General features: G+C 59.5%; 1 protein-coding gene across 1 annotated transcript; it reads left to right on the top strand.

The window, feature by feature from the left end:
- Nucleotides 1-211: 211 nt before the first annotated feature.
- BAG3 (BCL2-associated athanogene 3) lies at nucleotides 212-16,025 on the top strand. The gene is made up of 4 exons (XM_012723457.1): nucleotides 212-343; nucleotides 9,839-10,159; nucleotides 11,457-11,858; nucleotides 14,424-16,025. The coding sequence occupies exons 1-4, from the start codon at nucleotides 212-214 to the stop codon at nucleotides 15,237-15,239; spliced, it is 1,671 nt and encodes a 556-aa protein (XP_012578911.1). The 3' UTR covers nucleotides 15,240-16,025.
- Nucleotides 16,026-18,353: the final 2,328 nt, after the last annotated feature.

The following is an 18,353-nucleotide window of genomic DNA, read 5'->3' as shown; positions in this document are numbered from 1 at the left end:
GGCCTGTGGGAGAGGCAGGACAGCTTTCAGAGGAAATTGAAAATGCTTTGAGTTATGATAGAAGGAGAGAGGCCCATTTATTCTGCTTCAGGTTCAGCAGAGCCTCCTGAATTTTCCTAAAGATGAGCTCATTCTGCTCTTGGGGGATCGATTGCAAGCTCTTGTGCCTCTTAGCAGAGCCAGAGCACAGCCAGGAGGTGAGCGAGTGGCCATGGTTTCCTCATATTTCGAGCCAGTTGGAGTCTGCGCCGAAAATTCCTTCGAGATGAACAGTGATTCGCTGGGGAGGATAAAGCCGGTGGCCCGATGCCGTGGGGTCCAGCTCATCCGGGACCTTTATGTGGCCCTTTAACGAAGGCTGCGCTTGGCGAGGCGTGTGCCGACAGGTCCCCTGCTTTGTCCTTCTTGGGGGCTGCGCAGCACACGGGGAGGTGGTGGTGGTTGACGTTAGCCAGGGCCCAGGAAGGCTCAGCTGTCTGATGCTCAGGGCTGGGGGTGCTGGTGGTGAGTCAGAAAGCCTCACACCACCCGTGGGGCTGGATTAGTGCTTCCTCGTTTCTGGAATGACACGTGGCTGCTTACATAAACCACTCTACATGTTCGGTGCTTCCTATTGACATTTAAAAATACCCGATGTTGATCATCAAAAATAGGAAGCCAGGCATCATCCAAACCTACTCTTTTGTCCTTCAAACTTTCACTGTTTCCTTGTAGCTCTTGAATATTCAAGGCATTTTTACGTGGAAACACTGGGAGCATCCATCAACACAGGGCTTTGCTGTCAGGAGCTCTGAGACCCTGCCGCTGACAAAGACCAGGGATCCCGCTGTCACACAGACGAGGGTGTCCTCAGCCCTTCCTGGCCCCCCAGGGCTGGCGAATCCCGCCTGCACCACCCAGCTCACCCAGGTCTCAGAGTCACAGCGGACTCTTGAAGCTGAGCTCCATCCAATTCCCCTCCTCCTGCAGGCGTGGAAGGTGCCCTAACCTCCAGAGTCCTTCCTACCCGGAGCTCGCCAGGCACAGCCCCAGCGATAAACAGCCTTGAGTTCACCTCTGTGTAGCCGGTCAGAAAAGCTGGCTCTCTGCCTGAGCCTGGGTCTGAACCCAGGAGGTGGCCGAGCCCTCGCTCCTCATGCATCCCTGTGAGCCCTGTGGCCGGCCACTGCCTCCCTGTCAATGCCAGCCAGAGCCCAGTGCTGCTTCTCTGCTCTTTCCACAAAGACTTTCCTGCATCCCCTGGGGGGAGGCAAGCTGTCCTGCTCCACTGGGCTTGACCTGGAGGCTTCCTTCCTAAAGGTGCCGCTGGGCTGCCTGGCCTGGGGGTCACGTCCCTGTGGGCTGAGCTGTGGCCGTCTCATTTTTCACCCAGCGGTACCTGGCAGGCCACAGGCCCAGTGAGAATCCAGTGAGCGGGTGTGGAGAAGAGTAAAGCATGGGCCGGGTGCTGGCGAGGCCAGGCTGGTCGATGGCCATGTAGACCACTGTGTGTGGCTGGTGTCCCTCTGGGGTCCCCGTGCTTCAGGGTGGCCCCGGCTCCACGCACTTCCAGGGGACTGCTTCTTTTTCCTTGAATTTCTGAATGGCTTTTTGTCCACCGAGGACGTGGGTGTCGGTTCTGTTGGGTTTGGGGAAGCTCTTGCGCCCCCAGCAGTGACACAGTGCTGGAGCCGGCCTGCTGCTCTGGGGCCGCTGACCACAGACTCGCTGACCACAGCTGCGCATGAGCTGCGGGGTGCTGGGAGCAGAGTCTCTTGTCATTTTTGTCCCCGTGCGGCTGGCAGTGGGCTCACTCACTGTCAGTTCAGAAAAGCCCAGGATTGCTCGCTGCCAACATCAGGGCCTGGAAGGGGCCGCCCCCCCACCCAAGCTCCCCCAGCGCCCCCCAGCACCCCCAGCCCATGCTGTGTTCACAGTGAAGGGAGATGAGCCTCCCTCAGGGGACTCCTTGCCAGTCTGCTGGGGAGCAAACATGTCCACTTTCAAAATAACTTCTTCGGAGCTGCAGGATTGGGTGGGCTTTCCCCTTTCTTCGGTTTCTTGGTAGGCTCAGGACTGTACGTGAATGGGTTTAAATGTTGGGCCGGGGGGCGGGGACAAGCCCCCTCGCCTCTGGCTCCTGCCGGTGGGCCTACCATGGGCGCATGGCGCAGACCCGCGCCCCTGCCGGTGAACCCAGGACCCCCCGCCCCGCTGGGCGCGTGTGGAGGCCTGGCCGCGGTGACTCAGAGCTGGCTGCTGCCTCCGCTCTCCCTGACGGCCGGCCTGGCCAGGCAGTGACTCAGCAGGGAGCACTGGCTCCCTGACACAGAGCTCGAACTGAATGTTCCAGCCTGCGCCGTGGCCGGCCGGGCGAAACGCAGCGCTTCCCTCCCTCGGCCTCTTCCCCGAAGATGTCTGAGGACATTACCGCAGGAATAGTGAGCGGCGGCAGGCCCCTGGGCTCTAGTGGGCTCAGACACACAGCCCACCCTCCTGCGCCTCGGTCTCCCCGTTTGTAAACAGGCTGGGGTGGGAGACGTGGCGTGAGGGTGTGAGGCCACGTGAGGTGCTACCCGGGGACACGCTCGAGCCTCGGCCGAGCAGAGGGACAGACAGACAGGCGCTCGGCCTTCCCCAGGGAAGACGGTTCTTGGTCTTGGGTGTGTCTGCGCGCAGTCCGGCCTGAAGTCTGTTTCTCAGCAGCAAGGCCTCCTCTCCCATCTGCCTGTACCGCTTCGGTGGTCTCCTCTGACCCCCATCCCCCGGGTCCTGTGGATATTTGGGCAGGGATTCAGCCCAGGGTGCCCACCCGGAGGTTGATGAAAGCTCCTGGGCCTTCTGCAGCCTCCACCAGACAAGCAGCCCACGGCTGCATCGGCCTGTAGATGCCCCCAGCCACCACCCCCCGCCCCCCGCCCCTAAACAGGCCTGGGGTGTGGCTTCTGCACTGTTCACGCCCCACCCTGACTCCTTGAGAGGGGGAGGGGGTCTTCGTGATGCCCCTCCGCAGGCCTAGGGCTGTGCCCAGAGAGCTAAGCGGGACCAGCCCTTGCTGCTGCTGTTGCTTTCGGCCCAGTTCTGACTGCAGGTGGAAGGCGAGGGAGGGGTCTTCTCGTGGCCACTCCCCCCACCCCATGCCCATGTGGCTGCTGGGGCAGGGGAGGGGAGCTTTGAAAAGCTGTCCCCATCACCCCCTCCCAGTCCAGGACTCCCCTCAAGGTTCCCACCCCTGGTCAGAGAAGGCCACCTCTTCCTCAGGCTGCGGCTGGTGGAGGGAGATTTCTTTCTTTGGGGAACTGTGCTTTGTACAGAATGCATGTCTAACGAAGCCCTGCAACCCTGACGCCAGGAAAGACCCCCGTGGCTGGTGTCTGGCAGACAGAGGCTGGGGACAGACCAGGGCTCCCCTTGAGTGTGAGGCAAGCCCTAGAGGAACTGAATTGTACCCTGAGGAGTCTCTGTCTCGGCTCAGACAGTTCGCTTCCTGCTCTGTAAATTGCAGGTACTTTTCCACTGCGATTTCCATCCATTGATTAAAGCAGGTGTCGCCTCCTCTTTTCTGAAGTGCAGGGAAGTAGGTAGTTGGTAATTCCCCAGGTTCTCGGCCTATTTCTGCAGCAACTTCCCTGGAGTCCTTGGCCACGTCTGCTCCGTGGGACTTTGAGGGGCTGCAGGGGTGGGAGGCTGTGTGCTGACGGAGCCTCCTGTGCACTGTTAGGCAGCCTGTGGCCCATGCGGGGGCGGGTTGGCTTGGGGGAGGCCCCAGCAGCCGTCTGCTCTCGGCTGGGGGCTGCTCTCTGCCCCTCTGGGCTTGGCTTTTCTACCAAGTCGCAGGGGCTGTGTGCCAGGAGCAGTCTGCAGATTGGGCACGGTGCTTGGCCCCGAGGTTGCCAGGAGTGCCGGCGTGATCGGGGCCTGTTGACGAGAGGCGCGAGAGGACCTGGAATTGGTTTTGGCCGTGTTTACTAACAGGTTATGAAACGTCAGCTACGGTCCTCAGCAGAGAAAATGGCATCGTGGCCAAGCTGTGCTCTTAAGGTTCTCAGATAAAGAGGTTTCTCATTCTACCAGGGGAACGTTCTGATGCAATGTGGAGAGAGCACAGAGGGGTCAGCCTTTGTAAGCAACAGGACACGTCCACTGCTGCAGAGCAAAACCAGGTCCATCAATAACTATTTGTGGAAGAGAGGGGGGTGATCATATAGGGGCGTGGCCGTTCTTCTGGAGAAGTTTTATGGAAACTTCCTCCTGCCTTATTTCACTTAGATCTCAAAGATTTTTACACCTGGGGAAACTGAGTCTTACTGGCCAGGAGCCTTGTCGAGCGCTCACAGCTACTAAGCAGCAGGGTGGGATGGGAGCCCCGGGTGGCAGCTGGTCCGGCCTTTTGTTTGGACACAGATGCAGTGTTGAGCTTCATCTTCCAAAATCAGGCTCCCCTGCAGAGACCCATCTGGGCTTGGTCTCATTAATCCTGCGATAAAGTAGCAGATAAGCACCCAATCCCCTGGGACAGATTGCTTAGGTTGTGGTTGGCAGACTGGTCTAACCAGAAGTGCTGGAAGTGGACTTTGGCGGGTGTGACCCCGCCTGTTACTCAGAATCCTCCTGGTGTCCACTCCGTGCCCCACACAGCACCGGGCCAGTGAGACAGACCCCTTAGCACAACCCAGTGGGAACGGAAGGAATTCCAAGTTGGCCGTGGGGGTGCCATGGCCGTTTTATACATCAAATTAGAGCCGTGCTGAAGTCACTTCCACGGCCCCCCATCCCACGGGGAAAGTCGGGGGAGGAGGTGGAAGCTCACCCAGGATTTGCCCTATAGAAGGAAGTTTTCTGTGTTTGCTGCCTGATAGAGGTGTCCCAAGCAGTTAATTTTGAGCCAAGTCCTAGATATGAGGGGAGTTCCAGGATTCCTCAGCTTTTTTTCTGTTTTAGAAATAACCAGCAAAAGTCAACACTGAACCTGTGTGACGGCTCTTCTGGCCTAAAAACCCAGATACAGGCTCGTGTCCCACTTAAGGCTCCAGGGCTTCGGGTGGCCCTGGCGGCTGCCGTTGCTCTTGAGTCGGACCCTGGTGGGGGCAGCTGCGGAAGGTGCCGGGCCTGCCCTGTGTGGAGAGCGCCACGCTGGCATGGAGGCTGGGCCGGGCAGGGGGCCGGGCAGGGGGCCGTGCCTGGAGCTGAGAGGCTGGAGCAACCCCGGCCCCGGCCCCGGGGCGGTGCCCTCCCCACAGGGGCTGGAGGACTCTTGTCCCTCCTGCTTTTACGACACAAGGAAGAGTCCCCAGGGTGCCTGTGCAGGGGCTGCCGCCCCTTCATTTGGGACCTAAAACTCTGGGGGTCACTCTGGTAATTAACCGACTGCAGCTAAAAGTGGTCCCTTTTGACGTCGGTGCCAGCTTGTGCTGGGCTTGAGATTTATGTAGATGGGAATCAGAGGTCCCAGGAAGGGGGGAGAGCCGGGAGGACCTGACCAGGTGTTGTGGGGGTGGGCGTGGGGGGTGTCCTGCTGGGTCTCTCCACCCCCCCCACCCCCCCACCCCCACCCCCGCTGAAGTGGGCTCCCTGCATGCTGCCTGCACTGCTGGCCCCCTGGACTTGGAGAACCGCCGCCTCACAGAGCATTTCTTCTCCACAGTCTCCCACCCCCACCGCCATTTTGCGGTTGAGGAAACAGGCCCTGGGAAGGAATGTGAGTGGAGAACATGTTTAGGGACAGGCCTGGAGGATAGGATCAGCCTCCTTCCACCTTCTCTCCCTTCCTGCCCACGCTGCCGGGGTGAAGTTTAACTGTAAGCTCAAAGCCCCACCAAGCCCAGACCTGGCCCCAGGCTTCTCTGTTAGTAATATCTGGTACTTCAGAAGGCAGATTACAGCTTTCTGGAGTAAATTTTTCCTGGCTTTCATCCCACGGAGTGGTTTAGTGCCCCGAGACTCACCGCAGGGGGATTTTAATCCTTGCACAGGAATGGAGACTCACCCAGTTCTCAGATGAGTGCAGTGAGGTCAGTAGTGCAGGCCCGAGGCGCCTCTTGTCCCCTGAAGGATCTGGTCTGTGTGTGCCCGCCCGCTGCTCTGCCAGGGAGAAGGGTGAGTAGCGGAGCTGCGGGGAGAAGGAGCTGGCACGCCATCAGCACCCCTGAGACGCGTCAGGCAGGCCATGAGGGGCGGCGGGCCTTGCTTGGTCCCTACCCCAGGGCCACACACTAGTGTAACTCCCAGAGTGCCGCCTCCGGTGGGATCAGAAGGGGACAGTAGCGAGCCCGCTGGAAGGTGCTCTTGTGGCCCAGGGGCTCTTCCTGGACTTGTGCTTGAATGTGGACACTTCGCGGGACTGAAGAGGCCTGACCTCAGAGGACATAAGCTCTGTACCTTTACGTTTTCTTTTTAAAGATTTACTTATTTTTGAAGATTTATTTATTTATGCATACAGAGCTGGGGTGCAGGCCAGAGGTGTGGGGGCGGTGAGAGGCTTCACCAGAGACAGAGTGGGGAGCAGAACAGGCCAACTGATGAATTGCACTGCTGAGGGGAGCAGCGGGTGGGTCAGGAGAGGTCTGCCGCGCCATGTGGGTCAGCTCGGGGGCTGGAGATCCAACTCGCACTGAAGCGGCTGCAGTGAACTTGCACAGTGCCATTGCACCACCAGGGAGGGCCTCTTACTTTTTCATTTAAAATTTACCTTTAAGAAACTAGATTGTTGGGCTCTCCCTGGTGGTGCAGTGGGTTAAAGCACTGCATTATGAAGCTTTGCGGAGCCACTGCCCACTGTAGCATGACTCCAATCCCTGGCCAGGGAGATGACCCACATGGCGCGGCAGACCTCTCCTGACCCTCCCGCTGCTCCCCTCAGTAGTGCAATTCATCAGTGGGCCTGTTCTGCTCCCCACTCTGTCTCTGGTGAACTCTCACCCATCACACCTCTGGCCTGTACCCCAGTTCTGTAAGCATAAATAAATAAATCTTAAAAACAAAACAAAACACTAGACCATCATAGGAACACCACAGAAGAGGCCAAGGACCAGCGGAGTCCTCCGGGCAGTGCCTGTCAGATGGTAGACCCTGGGCTTTGCCTTGGGCAGGACTAATGCGAGAAGAATCCTGAGGGTTCCCTGGGTGGAGACCTTCTGGGGAGAAGGTGTGAGTTTCACTTGTGCTTTGGTGAATCTGGTAGAAATATTTGCTTTTCTGGCCTGTCTGGCCTGTGAGGTTGATGTGGATCTTGTTTTGTTTCTTATGTACTACCCAATGCAGCGTTTTTCTAAGCAACGCCCGCCAGAGTGGAAGGTGGGGAGCCTGCCTTCTCATGGAAACTCATGAGGAGACGTGAGTTTTTATTCAGTGGGGCTTTACTCACAGGGAGTTCAGGACTGGAGGAACACACACACACACACCCCTTCCAGTCTGTGCCCCTGGGCACACCTTTTCTTAGTCAACCCCAGGCTCAGCCCTCACGCCGCCAGTGGCCCCTTCCCTCCTGCCAGCCAGCCAGCCGGGCTCCCTCACCCTGCTTCTCTCCCCTGACTTCCCTAACTTCTGGCTGTCCTCTCTGTCCTCCTCCCCGCCTCCAGGCGTCTCTCAGCAGCTCTCAGGGCAGCGAATGGGGCCTCCCTTGCAGCCCCGCCCTCTGGGCCTCAGCCTTATCTTTCCTGCAGCGCCCTCCCCACCCCCTTTCACTGCCCTGACCCCTCCTCCCCTGTGGTCAGCTTGCTTTTCCCTGCTGTCCCCTAGCCGGTTCAGACCCAGGTCCACACTCCACCGGAGATTGGCTCCCAGGAAATGCGGCCGGACCCTCCCCCCCTTCCCTTCCCTTTTCTCTTTTAATGGAGGTGCAGACTCTCCAGTGAGAGGCACAAGCTGCCCAGCTGTTGGTGGGCCACCCCGGTGCCTTCTGGACCAGGGCTTCCCCCGGAGGGGCGGGCTCAGCCAGCCCTTCTGAGGCCCAGGCCAAATGCCCGGGTGGTGGCGTCAAACCTGGATAGTACGGGTGGAACGAGGTGGGGGGAGGCAGTGTGGGGGCTCCCAGGAGCTATGTAGTCCCCTGAATTTGTTCAGGGGTACCTGCCCTCGTGCCACCCCTCAGCAGGGACTTTGAGGACTCCCAGTGTCCACTGCCTCCTTCAGGGCTACTCCCAGCCTGACTGCTGCCCCTGTCGGTTATCTCTACCCTTTAGTTTCCATTCCTTTGCCATCAGGGGTCTGAGTACCAACTGTGTTGGGGGAGGGGACTGGCGTAGGGTGCCGGGCTCCAGGGCCCCACAGCAGTGCTGCGGGTGGTGCTGCCTTGGGGAGGGAATGGAGGCTCACCGAGGTTGAGAGAATTAGCCAGACCAGAATAAACCAGGCCCGGCCTGAGGGCACCCCACCCTAGCAGGGCCACCTGCACTTCCGGGTGGCTTTGCCGCCTCTTGGGCCTCCTGAAGCTGCCTTGAGGGGTCACGCCTTGCTGGTTGGGGGTCACGCCTTGCTGGTTGCTCAGTAGTAGGACTCCCAGCAGGAGCTCATCACTGAGGCCGGCTCCCTGCTCAGCTCCTGGGGCGTGTAGGGATGGTGCCCTGAGGTGGCCACAGAGAAGGGTCCCAGGACTCATCCAGGACCCTCTTCGGGCTGGACGGGAGGGTGCCGGCGTGTGGCTAGAAGGCCCTGCCTGGCTTCTGCAGTGTCCTGAGCTGCCTCCCTTTTGCAGCCCGTTTCACAGCAGCATTTCAGATCTGACTGGAAGCCTGGACCCTCCCCCTGCTCTTAAGTGCCCTGGGAGTTCAGCAGGCAAAAATAAGGCCGTGGCCTGAGCACGTGGCGGTCTAATCTGAGAGTACTGGTCTGCTGGTGTCCGCAAGGACACGGTGTCACCCTGCCTCTCCCGGGAGCGGGAGGCCCTCCTCGGGCAGGGTCTCGGCAGGAGGGGAGCCGCCTGCCGTGCTGAGAGGCTTCAGTGCCGGGCTCAGCCTGGTGTCCACACCTGCACACCAACACGGAAGCAATGTCCAGCGCTCAAAGCACGAACCAGCCCCCACATTCCCTGCTGGTGGCCGGTGCTGTGGCCGCAGGGTCGCTCGCTGCCCGCCCCCAGACCGCAGCCTCTGCCTGGTGAGGAGAGCTGCCTTCTCACCCAAGCCTTGCTCTCCTCCAGCGTCCCCCCTGGGATGTGTGTAAATGGCACAACCCCTAGTCCTGAGGAGACCGGCCCCAGAGCCTCGGGGGTCCGGTGCCCAGCTGCCAGCCTCTGCCCCTGCCAGTGGCATCACCGGAGAGCGGTCGGCCCCGTTGTCTGAAACAAGCGCTCTCTGTGGTTCAGCAGGAACTTGGCCTTCCCAGGGGCCACGGAGGGCACGCCCTGAGGGGGGCCCCGCCACAGCTTGCCCAGCGGGCTTGGCTGCACCCCGGGAGCCACCTCACTGATCCCGGTGTAGTTCTCCCTGCGGCTCCTGCATTCCCTGTGTCTCTCCCTTCCTTGCTGCTGCTTCTGAAAATACTCCTGAGGGGGCAGCCTCCCCTGGCTGCCCCTTCTCTGCAGAACTTTCTGAACTGAGGCCTGGGTTCTGGCCCAGACGGCTAGCGCTGGGCAGTGTGAGGGCCTCCTAGGGGCCGGGGCTGGCTGTACCCAGTGTCCGGAAGTGCATCTTCCTCTGACCCTGGGGCCGCTGGGCCGCTGGGCCTGTCTCTTCAGTTCCTGAACTCGGGGCTTCTCTTGTGCTCAGCAGGTACCTTGGCCCCCTGCTTTCTTTTGGTGCCCCTAATTCTTCGAGTGCTGGCCAACCCGAAGCCTGGGAGGGGAGGGCTGTCCGGCAGAAGCCGGGCTGTGGCAGCCACGTGCTCGGTGCTCAACCTGCCTGTGTTTTACCTCTGGCTTTAGGAAACGCCATCCTCTTCAAATGGCCCTTCCCGGGAGGGCCCCAGGCCACTGTCCACCAGAGAGGGCCAGGCGGTGTACCCCCAGCTCCGACCAGGCTACATCCCCATCCCTGTGCTCCACGAAGGTGCCGAGGGCCGACAGCCACATCCTTTCCACGCCTATGCCTCGCCTGCGACGCAGAGATTCCGAACCGAGGCAGCCACCGCAGCTCCCCAGAGGTCCCAGTCCCCGCTGCGGGGTGCGGCGGATGCCACCCAGCCAGATAAACACTGTGGACCCGCGGCGGCAGCAGCCCCGCCCCCGGCCGCCCTCGGACCCGAGGTAAGGCGAGGCCCTGCCGCGCCCGTGCGGTGCCACCCGGAAGCCGGGCCGCGTCCTCGGCTGTCCCCAGGCCCTGCTCCAGTGCCCAGGGCCAGGCCCCTGATAAACATAAGGCCTCTGAACCTGGCCTGCTGTGTGGAGGTCACTGGGCAAGGACGGCGACGCTGTCCCTGCACGGTCCCCTGGCGTGTCGCAGGAGTGTTTTCCGGGGTGGCTGCAGGGATCCCTGGCTTACTTTTGTCCAAAAAGAACTGGGTGCAAGGTGCATAAAAAGCAAGCTGCCCGGCTTGCCCTGGTCCGGCTCTGATCAGGTCTGGAGTCCCACGGGGCTTTCTGTGTCAGAAGCACAGAGGGCTGGGGGGCTGCTGGGAGCTGTGGAAATGAGACGCACCTGCCCGCCCAGGGAGGCCTCCGAGACGAGGGGTGGGACAGCAGCTGCTTCCTGAGAGGGCTGTGAGCCCGAAGCCAGCCGAGCCGGTGTCTGGGGGCCGAGGGTGAGGCCCCTGGCCCTGTGGGGTTCCGTACAGCAGCCCCTCCCCCTCGGCTTACCCTTCTGCTGGCCTTGCCCTGGGTCCCCTGGCACTGCCCTTGAACACCTGTTCCACGCCCCTCTGCACCCAGAGTTGGGGTCGTCTGCCCCCCATCTGCTGGTCTCCACTGCCAACCTGGTGGTGAAAACTCAGCGGCATCGTGGGGTTGCTGGAGGCTCTTTGCCTTTGTTGGAGAAGCAGTACCCCGAGTATGTGGGTGATGCTTCCACTGCAAAACTCAAAAGTGACACATTGATCAGAGAAATCTTACCAAGCTTGAGCTAGTGGGACCCTCAGAAGCCAGCTGGGGAAACACCCTCCCGATGTGCCTGGTGGGTAGAAGGGCTCTGGCAGGGAAGGGGCCTGGCCTGTCTGGGCCACCCAGGGGGACCCAGCTCCCAGGGCCCAGCCGATGGGCCAGGACGGGACGGAGGGAGAGGGCAGGGAGTGAGCAGTGGTCGCCCAGGGATGGAGTCCTCTCTTGCGTGGCCCGAGGGCTCAGGTGCATCACCAGGGGTGTCATTGCCTCTTCAGGCTGGCCTGGGGTCGGAGGCCGAGGGGCAGCTCTTCCGTGTTGGAGCCGAGACCCTGCCAGCTCTGCACCCAGGCCCCTTGGACTCCAGGGCTCCCAGGCTTAACCCCACATTTTGAAAATGGAAAGGTTGACAGGAGGCCCACGGTGACCCTGAGCCGCACACACAGGATCGAGGTCGTAGTGCCAGGCTCGGGTCATTCACGGCGGCCTCCTCCACCCTTGTGTCTTGCAGCGGTCCCAGTCTCCAGCTGCCTCCGACTGCTCATCCTCGTCGTCCTCGGCCAGCCTGCCCTCCTCCGGCAGGGGCAGCCTAGGCAGTCACCAGCTCCCCCGGGGCTACATCCCCATCCCCGTGATACACGAGCAGAACGTCACCCGGCCGGCAGCCCAGCCCTCCTTCCACCAAGCCCAGAAGACGCACTACCCAGCCCCGCAGGGTGAATACCAGACCCACCAGCCTGTGTACCACAAGATCCAGGGCGACGACTGGGAGCCCCGGCCCCTGCGGGCCACGTCGCCGTTCCGCCCGCCCGCCCGGGGGGCGTCCAGCCGAGAGGGCTCCCCAGCCAGGAGCACCACGCCGGTGCCCTCGCCGGTGCCCTTCCGTGTGCACACCATGGTGGACAGGCCTCAGGTATGCGAGGTGGTGTCCTGCCTGGCCGGGACAGCGAATCTGGGGGCGGGGGGTGGGGGGAGCTCTGTGCAGGTGCCTGGGTCCCCGCCAGCCCTGATTGTAACTGGAGGGCAGGGGAGCCTGGCAATGGCTGGTCAGCTGCAGGATTGCAGGGCGAGGGTAGGAGCCCTCAGCAGGCCCTCTCTGCAGCTCTGGCTCACAGTCTGTTGCAACTTCCTTACACTTCCAGCTGCCCTGGTGGGAAACTGCAGTAGGCAGTAGGGGTCAGTGCCACAGCCGGGGTGCAGGCTCCCTAGTGCCCGTGCCCTCTCAGGGCGCACACGCTCCCCCACCGCCCGGCCTCAGCCTCGACTCAGTCTTCCGGCTGCTTGCGCCCTTCCTCACTGTTACCCTGTTGCACTCCGCACCCCCATTCTGCTCTTGCCCCACTCTGTGCCTTTGCTTGCGCTCAGCCCACCCCAGGGACGGCAGCCCAGCCCCTGTCCCGCCCGGGGGAGCCTGCTCCTCTGCGCTGTCCGGCGCCTCCCGAGCCCCCAGGTCCTGGGTGTGCGCTTCTTAGTGCCTCAGCTGAGCCCCGAGCTGGGTGCTGGGCCTGGCTCACGGCCTCCCCTCCGCCATGGAGGGCGGGCGCTTGCTCAGGAGCTGCTCACTGCTCGAGGTTGCGGTCCGGTCTGCTCCCTTCTTTGGAAACTTTCGGGGGGCATCGTGGAGAAGAGGGGTGTCTTCTGATTTCAGCAACTTGTAGTGGCCTTAGTGACAGAGCAGGCAGCAGCCCTGAGCCGCCCCTGGCTGGCGCGGTTTTGGAAGGAAGACCTAGAGACAAGTGTGGGTGTCTCTTCACTCTAAATGGTGATACTGTCCAGCACCCTGTAACGAAGCACCTCCTTTTTTTGAGCTATTTTATTTGTAGCTATTTAACTCTTACAGACTCTACAAGCATGGTCCAGAGACAGCAGTGCCCCTACCCATCGTCACTGGACATTTTGCTGCTCTGCTTTGTCATTTCTTCACTCTCTAAATTGTTTCTATAACTGAGACAGACTTGTGGGCGTCACGCCCGCTCACCCCTGGCTCCTTCAGCAGAGAGCGCCCCAAGAAACAGGCATTCTCATTCATAATCCGATTCGATGCAGGATGTCTCACATCCTTCCGGCGCTGTTACCTGACACAGCGGCCGCTTCCTGACCTCTGCAGCGTCTCCCGCTCGGGGGCCAGTCCGGGCACCTGAGCAGGATGCTGCGAGGTCGCGTCTTTCATTCCCTTCGGTCTGGCACAGTTCCTCGGCCTGTCTTTGCTCTCACGACCTTGACATGTTTGAGGTGTACAGCTGGAGGCCGCCCCTTCGGAAGTGTGTCTAAAGTCAGTTACTCAGCCCTCACTTCAAGACCCAAGGAGGGGGCTTGTGGCCCACTCGTGAGTGCTAAGGGCCAAAGCTGAGGCCGTCTGCGTTGACAAAAGAGGTTTGAGGGATGGAGGTTGCTGTCCAAACGGCCAGGTGAGCCCAGAGCTCACCTGAGCCCAGCCATCCTGGTGCCCGTCTGCAGGGCAGCTCACCTCACCCCTGTATTCCCAGAGCACTGAGCAGCGTTTACTCTGATTTTCACCTCCTTCTCCTTATCCTTATTTATTGAACCTCCCTCTTACAGCTCGTTCAAGGAACCCTTTTTGGAGACTTGACCAGTATTTGACCTTACCAGTGGAATTTGATATTTGGAATTGAGAATACTGTAAAAAAAACTAATAATGTAGCCCCACTCTTACCTCCCAGTGGATGGAGTGGGCGTGTATGTGATTTCTAAAATCGCGTTAATGTCCGGCGCCTTAGACACACGTGGTAGTGTCAGAGAGCCCAGGTGTTTCTCTTCTGGCTGGGCTCCTTTCAGAGTCTCTTGCAGTGGCTTTGTCACATGAAAGAGTGTCTCAGCCCGGGCAGCCTCATCAGGGCAGGGAGGCTGCCCGGCTAGTGTTAGCTCTGGCACACCGTGCCCAGGAAAAAGCTTCCAGGGTTAACTATTTTGGGCATCTCACTTATCCTCAAAAAATGCATCAGTCTGGGAAGGAACCACTGGGCTGTCATGAGATTGAAAAGGTTATAACTGTTCTGAAGCAGGAGAGGGGAAGGTCACACCCTGAACAGGACTGTGCCCACCGCGGGAAGGAGGGGCGCGGGATCAGCTCTCGGGGCTGCACCTGACAACCGAACCCCAGGGCTTGCCTGGAGTTCGGGTAGCCCACAGCCCACGGAGCTTCTGGCATTTCTGAAATTCTTTTTACCTTTTCACTGCCAAAGGAAAACCAGCTACAGGAAAATTCACCCGTAGACACGTGAACGGAAGCATGACAAATGGCCAGGTCTCCTGTCTGATTAGTACCATTTTTTTTTTGTTCTTTATCAGCTGTTGGGTGACTTGGGAAATCTCCTTTATACTGTTAAACTTTTTTTTTTTTTAATATACTGTTAAACTTTTAAAAAGCCAAACCCTAGTTCTCTCTAGTCGGTGCTAGCTGCGACAGGCTGTGACTTTCAGCTATTAAAAATGCCTCTGTGTCCTTGCCTCTCCTCAGCAGCCCATGGCCCAGCGGGGGCCTTCACCTGTTCCCCAACCTGAAAGCAAGCCAGAAAGCAAGCCGGGCCCAGCTGGACCTGATCTCCCCCCTGGACACATCCCCATTCAAGTGATCCGCAAGGAGGTGGATTCCCAGCCTGTTTCCCAGAAGCCCCCACCTCCCTCCGAGAAAGTGGAGGTGAAGGTGCCCTCTGCGCCTGCTCCTGGTCCCCCCAGCCCCGCCGCTCCTGCCGCGCCTGCCTCCCCCAAGAACGTGGCTGCAGAAGAGAAAGCAGCCCCCAGCCCTGCCCCTGCCGAGACCACACCCCCCAAGCCAGGAGGGGCTGAGGCACCGCCAAAACACCCAGGTGTGCTGAAAGTAGAAGCCATCCTGGAGAAGGTTCAGGGGCTGGAGCAGGCCGTGGACAACTTCGAAGGCAAGAAGACCGACAAAAAGTACCTGATGATAGAAGAGTACTTGACCAAAGAGCTACTGGCCCTGGATTCCGTAGACCCCGAGGGACGAGCCGACGTCCGTCAGGCCCGGAGAGACGGCGTCAGGAAGGTCCAGACCATCTTGGAAAAACTGGAACAGAAAGCAGTGGATGTCCCAGGGCAGGTCCAGGTCTACGAACTCCAGCCCAGCGGCCTCGAGTCCGACCGGCCGCTGCAGGAAATCATAGAGATGGGAGCCGTGGCAGCAGGCAAGAGTCAGAAGAGTGCTGGGAGCGGAGAAGAGCCCCACCCCCAGCCCCAGCCGCCAGAGGCCAAAGAAGGGGCAACGCCAAACCCCAGCAGCACGACAGACCCGGCCGGAAACCCGGCTGCGCCCTAGTCCCGCTGCGCCCGGCTTGGGCCTGGGGACCGGCGCTGGCGTGTGCTCTAGGCGATTTGAAGTTGCATGCATTTCAGAGACTCCAGATCAGTCGGTTTTTACTACTCGTAGCTGCTTGATCCGTAGTAACCCGGGTGGAGGTGAAACACGCTGATTAAAGGGCTAAGAGGAAAGTGACGCTTTTCTTCTGTCTTCTCACCCTGGACCGTAAAGAAGTTGCTAGTTTCGAAAGTTGAACCCCATCGCTTGTTGTTTGGGGTCCCTGTCTGTGCCGGGGCACCATGTATAGGCCATGGCTGTGAGCGCTGGACTGAAGGAGTTTGGGGGACAGATGGGGAATCGAATTCCCATCACATAAGTAAAAAACCCATTTTTCAGAAACGTTGCCGTTTCAATGGGATGAGTCTCTTCATCTCATAGCTGAAATACTTAGCTAGGACGAAATGTGTAAGGAGCATAGGGATATCTGTATGTTGAGTGACTTTAAATGCTACATTTTAAGAAAAGAAAATAAAATAATGTAACGCAATGTGTCTGGTTTCTAAAACTCTGAAAAGAGCAAAGTCTCTTCCCGACTTCAGTAAATTGAATGGCAGAGGTGTGACAAGCCGGGCCTGGGCCTTGTCGCACTCCACCTGCCCAGCTCGGAGGGACAAGTGGCGGTCACGTTCCAGTCTCCAGTTGCAGCTAGACCAGGAGACGCGGCTGTGGACCAGGACATGAGTGCGCCTAACACCTCCCCAGACTGGCCCAGGCGCGTGGGGCCTGTGGACAGTGGCTCTGCCCGCCCAGACGCAGATGCCTGCCGGCCTCGCCTCCCCCAGGGTGGCACTGGCCCTGCCTGCCACAGGGATGCCCGCGCCTAGTATTGCCCAGGGTGGGGTCTAGGTCGCCAGCAATGCGAATGTGCCCGCGAGTCTGGGGGCCCCTCTCTGACACCTCGGAGAGCCCCACACCAGTCCAGGACTGGGTGTCTCCCCAGGTTGGATTCCTAGAAGCCTCGGGTGAGGGGTCAGATGTCCCCAGCAGCCTCCAGGTGGAAGGAGATCCTCCCTTCTGCACCAGTGTTTTGTCAAAAGCGTGGGGAGGCCCACAGCCCCCTCGTGGCCTGGGGGTTTTGGTTTTTAACTGCTCATCCTGTGAACCTGAAAATATAAAGGAAGAAGAAGCGAGGCCTGACATCTTGGAGCTCCCAGGGAGCCTGCTGCCTTCAGAGCCCCCTGGCTGAATTCTGCATGACTGGATTGAGTTTAGTCGTGGCGCCTGGCGAGGCCACACACAACACACACTGTGGTGTTTGCGGAGGGAGCTCGAGGTCATTCCGACGGAAACCGCCACCACCACTCCTGGGTGAACTCGCTGGGGGGCTTCAAGCCGACGGCCTCAGACTTCAGTGACACAAACTCAGGTGTGTACATAGGGGGAAAAAAGCCTATTTTTTGGTAAATGGACAAAGATGAAGCACGTGATCATTTCCTTCTGTGATCTGAGCATCTCTTCCCAGCTGATCTCAATGGGAAGCCGCCTTGGGTTGTTACCGAGTGCAGTTGGTGTTACCTTCATCGCTAAGCACCATCATCTACTGTCTTTACTGTAGAGTATTTTCAATCCTCCAGGCGAGGCGGTGCCTGGATATCAGGGGCAGAGTTTTCAGACCCGTGTGGGTGGTCGCTGGGCCTCATGGGGGTCAATGGCAGGGTCAAGAACTGCACAGGCTCTTCCTAACCAAGCGACATGGCCCCGAGGGAGTCAGCCGCATCCGCTGAGCACTTGCCAAGAAGGAGCTTCCTTCGTCATCACCACGCCCTAATTCCAGATAGCATCGTCCCTCAGAACGCAGGCCTCAGTCAGACCTGGATTCAAACCACAGCTTCACGTATCAGCTCAGGGACAATGGACATGTCACCTCGTGCGTCCCTGTCTGCTTTCCTCGGGTAAAGGGTGGGGAGTGAGTTCAGACAGGAGGGGCTGCTGGGCCCTGTCAGCATTAGCTGCTGTTGGCATCCTCACAGGGCGGGTGAGGAAACACGGGTGACTGACCACACCCACAGAATCCAAGTCCCTGGACCCATGTTAGCCGCCCCCCCCATGGCAGCAAGTGGGGGGCCATGAGGAAGGGATGACACCCTGGAAATGTGAGAGTAACCTCACGCCTCTTAGCACGTTTTTAAAAATGTGTGAAAATGCTAGGAGAGTGTCCCCTTCCCAGGGGAAGCAGGTGACTTGAGTGAGCAGGTCATGGCGCCCACGCTGGAAGCCGTTTGCAGCCCTGGCTGGTGCCCAGAGGCCTGGGTCTGCTTCCCACCACACCCTCCCTCCCCCCTCAGCTCAGCCCCCTCTCCCCACCTTTGCCATCAGCCTCACCCTCTCCACTTTTCCCAGGTTTTGCCCACCCGAGTGCACCTTTGTGTGACTGCCTCTGTCACAGGAGGCCTCTCCTCAGATTTTCCTGGGCCTTTGGTGTGTTGTGTTCTAACTGTTCTAACATCATTCCCAAAGCGAGAACCATAGACCCCCGAGGGCAGGCCCATTCTGAAACCCCTTAATTCTGTCTATGTCCACCCTGGGGCCCACAGGAACCCCGTCAGGCCATAAAGCCCGTTCTCCAAGGTTAATCGGGCATTTATTCAGAAATAACACCGGTGATGGAACATAGGGCCAGCTCTGCCACTGACCTCTTGTAACCCCCAGCCGTGTGAATCTGGGCAAATTGTTTGCTGTCCGGACCTTCTCCTCCCCATCTATGAAAGTGACCGTGGCCCGGGCCTCAGTGGTGTCCGGGAGGCCAAGCTCCCGGAGCGTGGCGGGTGTGCCTGCTGTTCTGTAACATTATACGGAGGCTGTCACATGCCAGGGGACCGGATCCAGGCTTGCAGTTATTTTGGGATGTGCAGGAGCCTGTGGGAAAATGCTGGAACATGTCTGAGTCACTCAGGCAAATACCTTTCTTTCCATGTTCCAGCGTGTTTTGAACACTCAGGCCGCACACTCACATACACAGCGCGAGCCGGCACAGCTCCCTCTGCATCTCGGCTGCCCTTCCCGAGCAGAGCTCTGTTTATCAGTGGTGGCCGCACACCTCACAGCTCTGAGCAGTCTGATTCAGAGGGCTGA

This window comes from Condylura cristata, unplaced genomic scaffold (assembly GCF_000260355.1).
Source record: "Condylura cristata isolate star-nosed mole 26May11 unplaced genomic scaffold, ConCri1.0 scaffold00011, whole genome shotgun sequence".
Lineage (NCBI taxonomy): Eukaryota > Metazoa > Chordata > Mammalia > Eulipotyphla > Talpidae > Condylura > Condylura cristata.
Note: the sequence above shows the minus strand (reverse complement) of the source record. Positions and strands in the feature narration are given on the sequence as shown.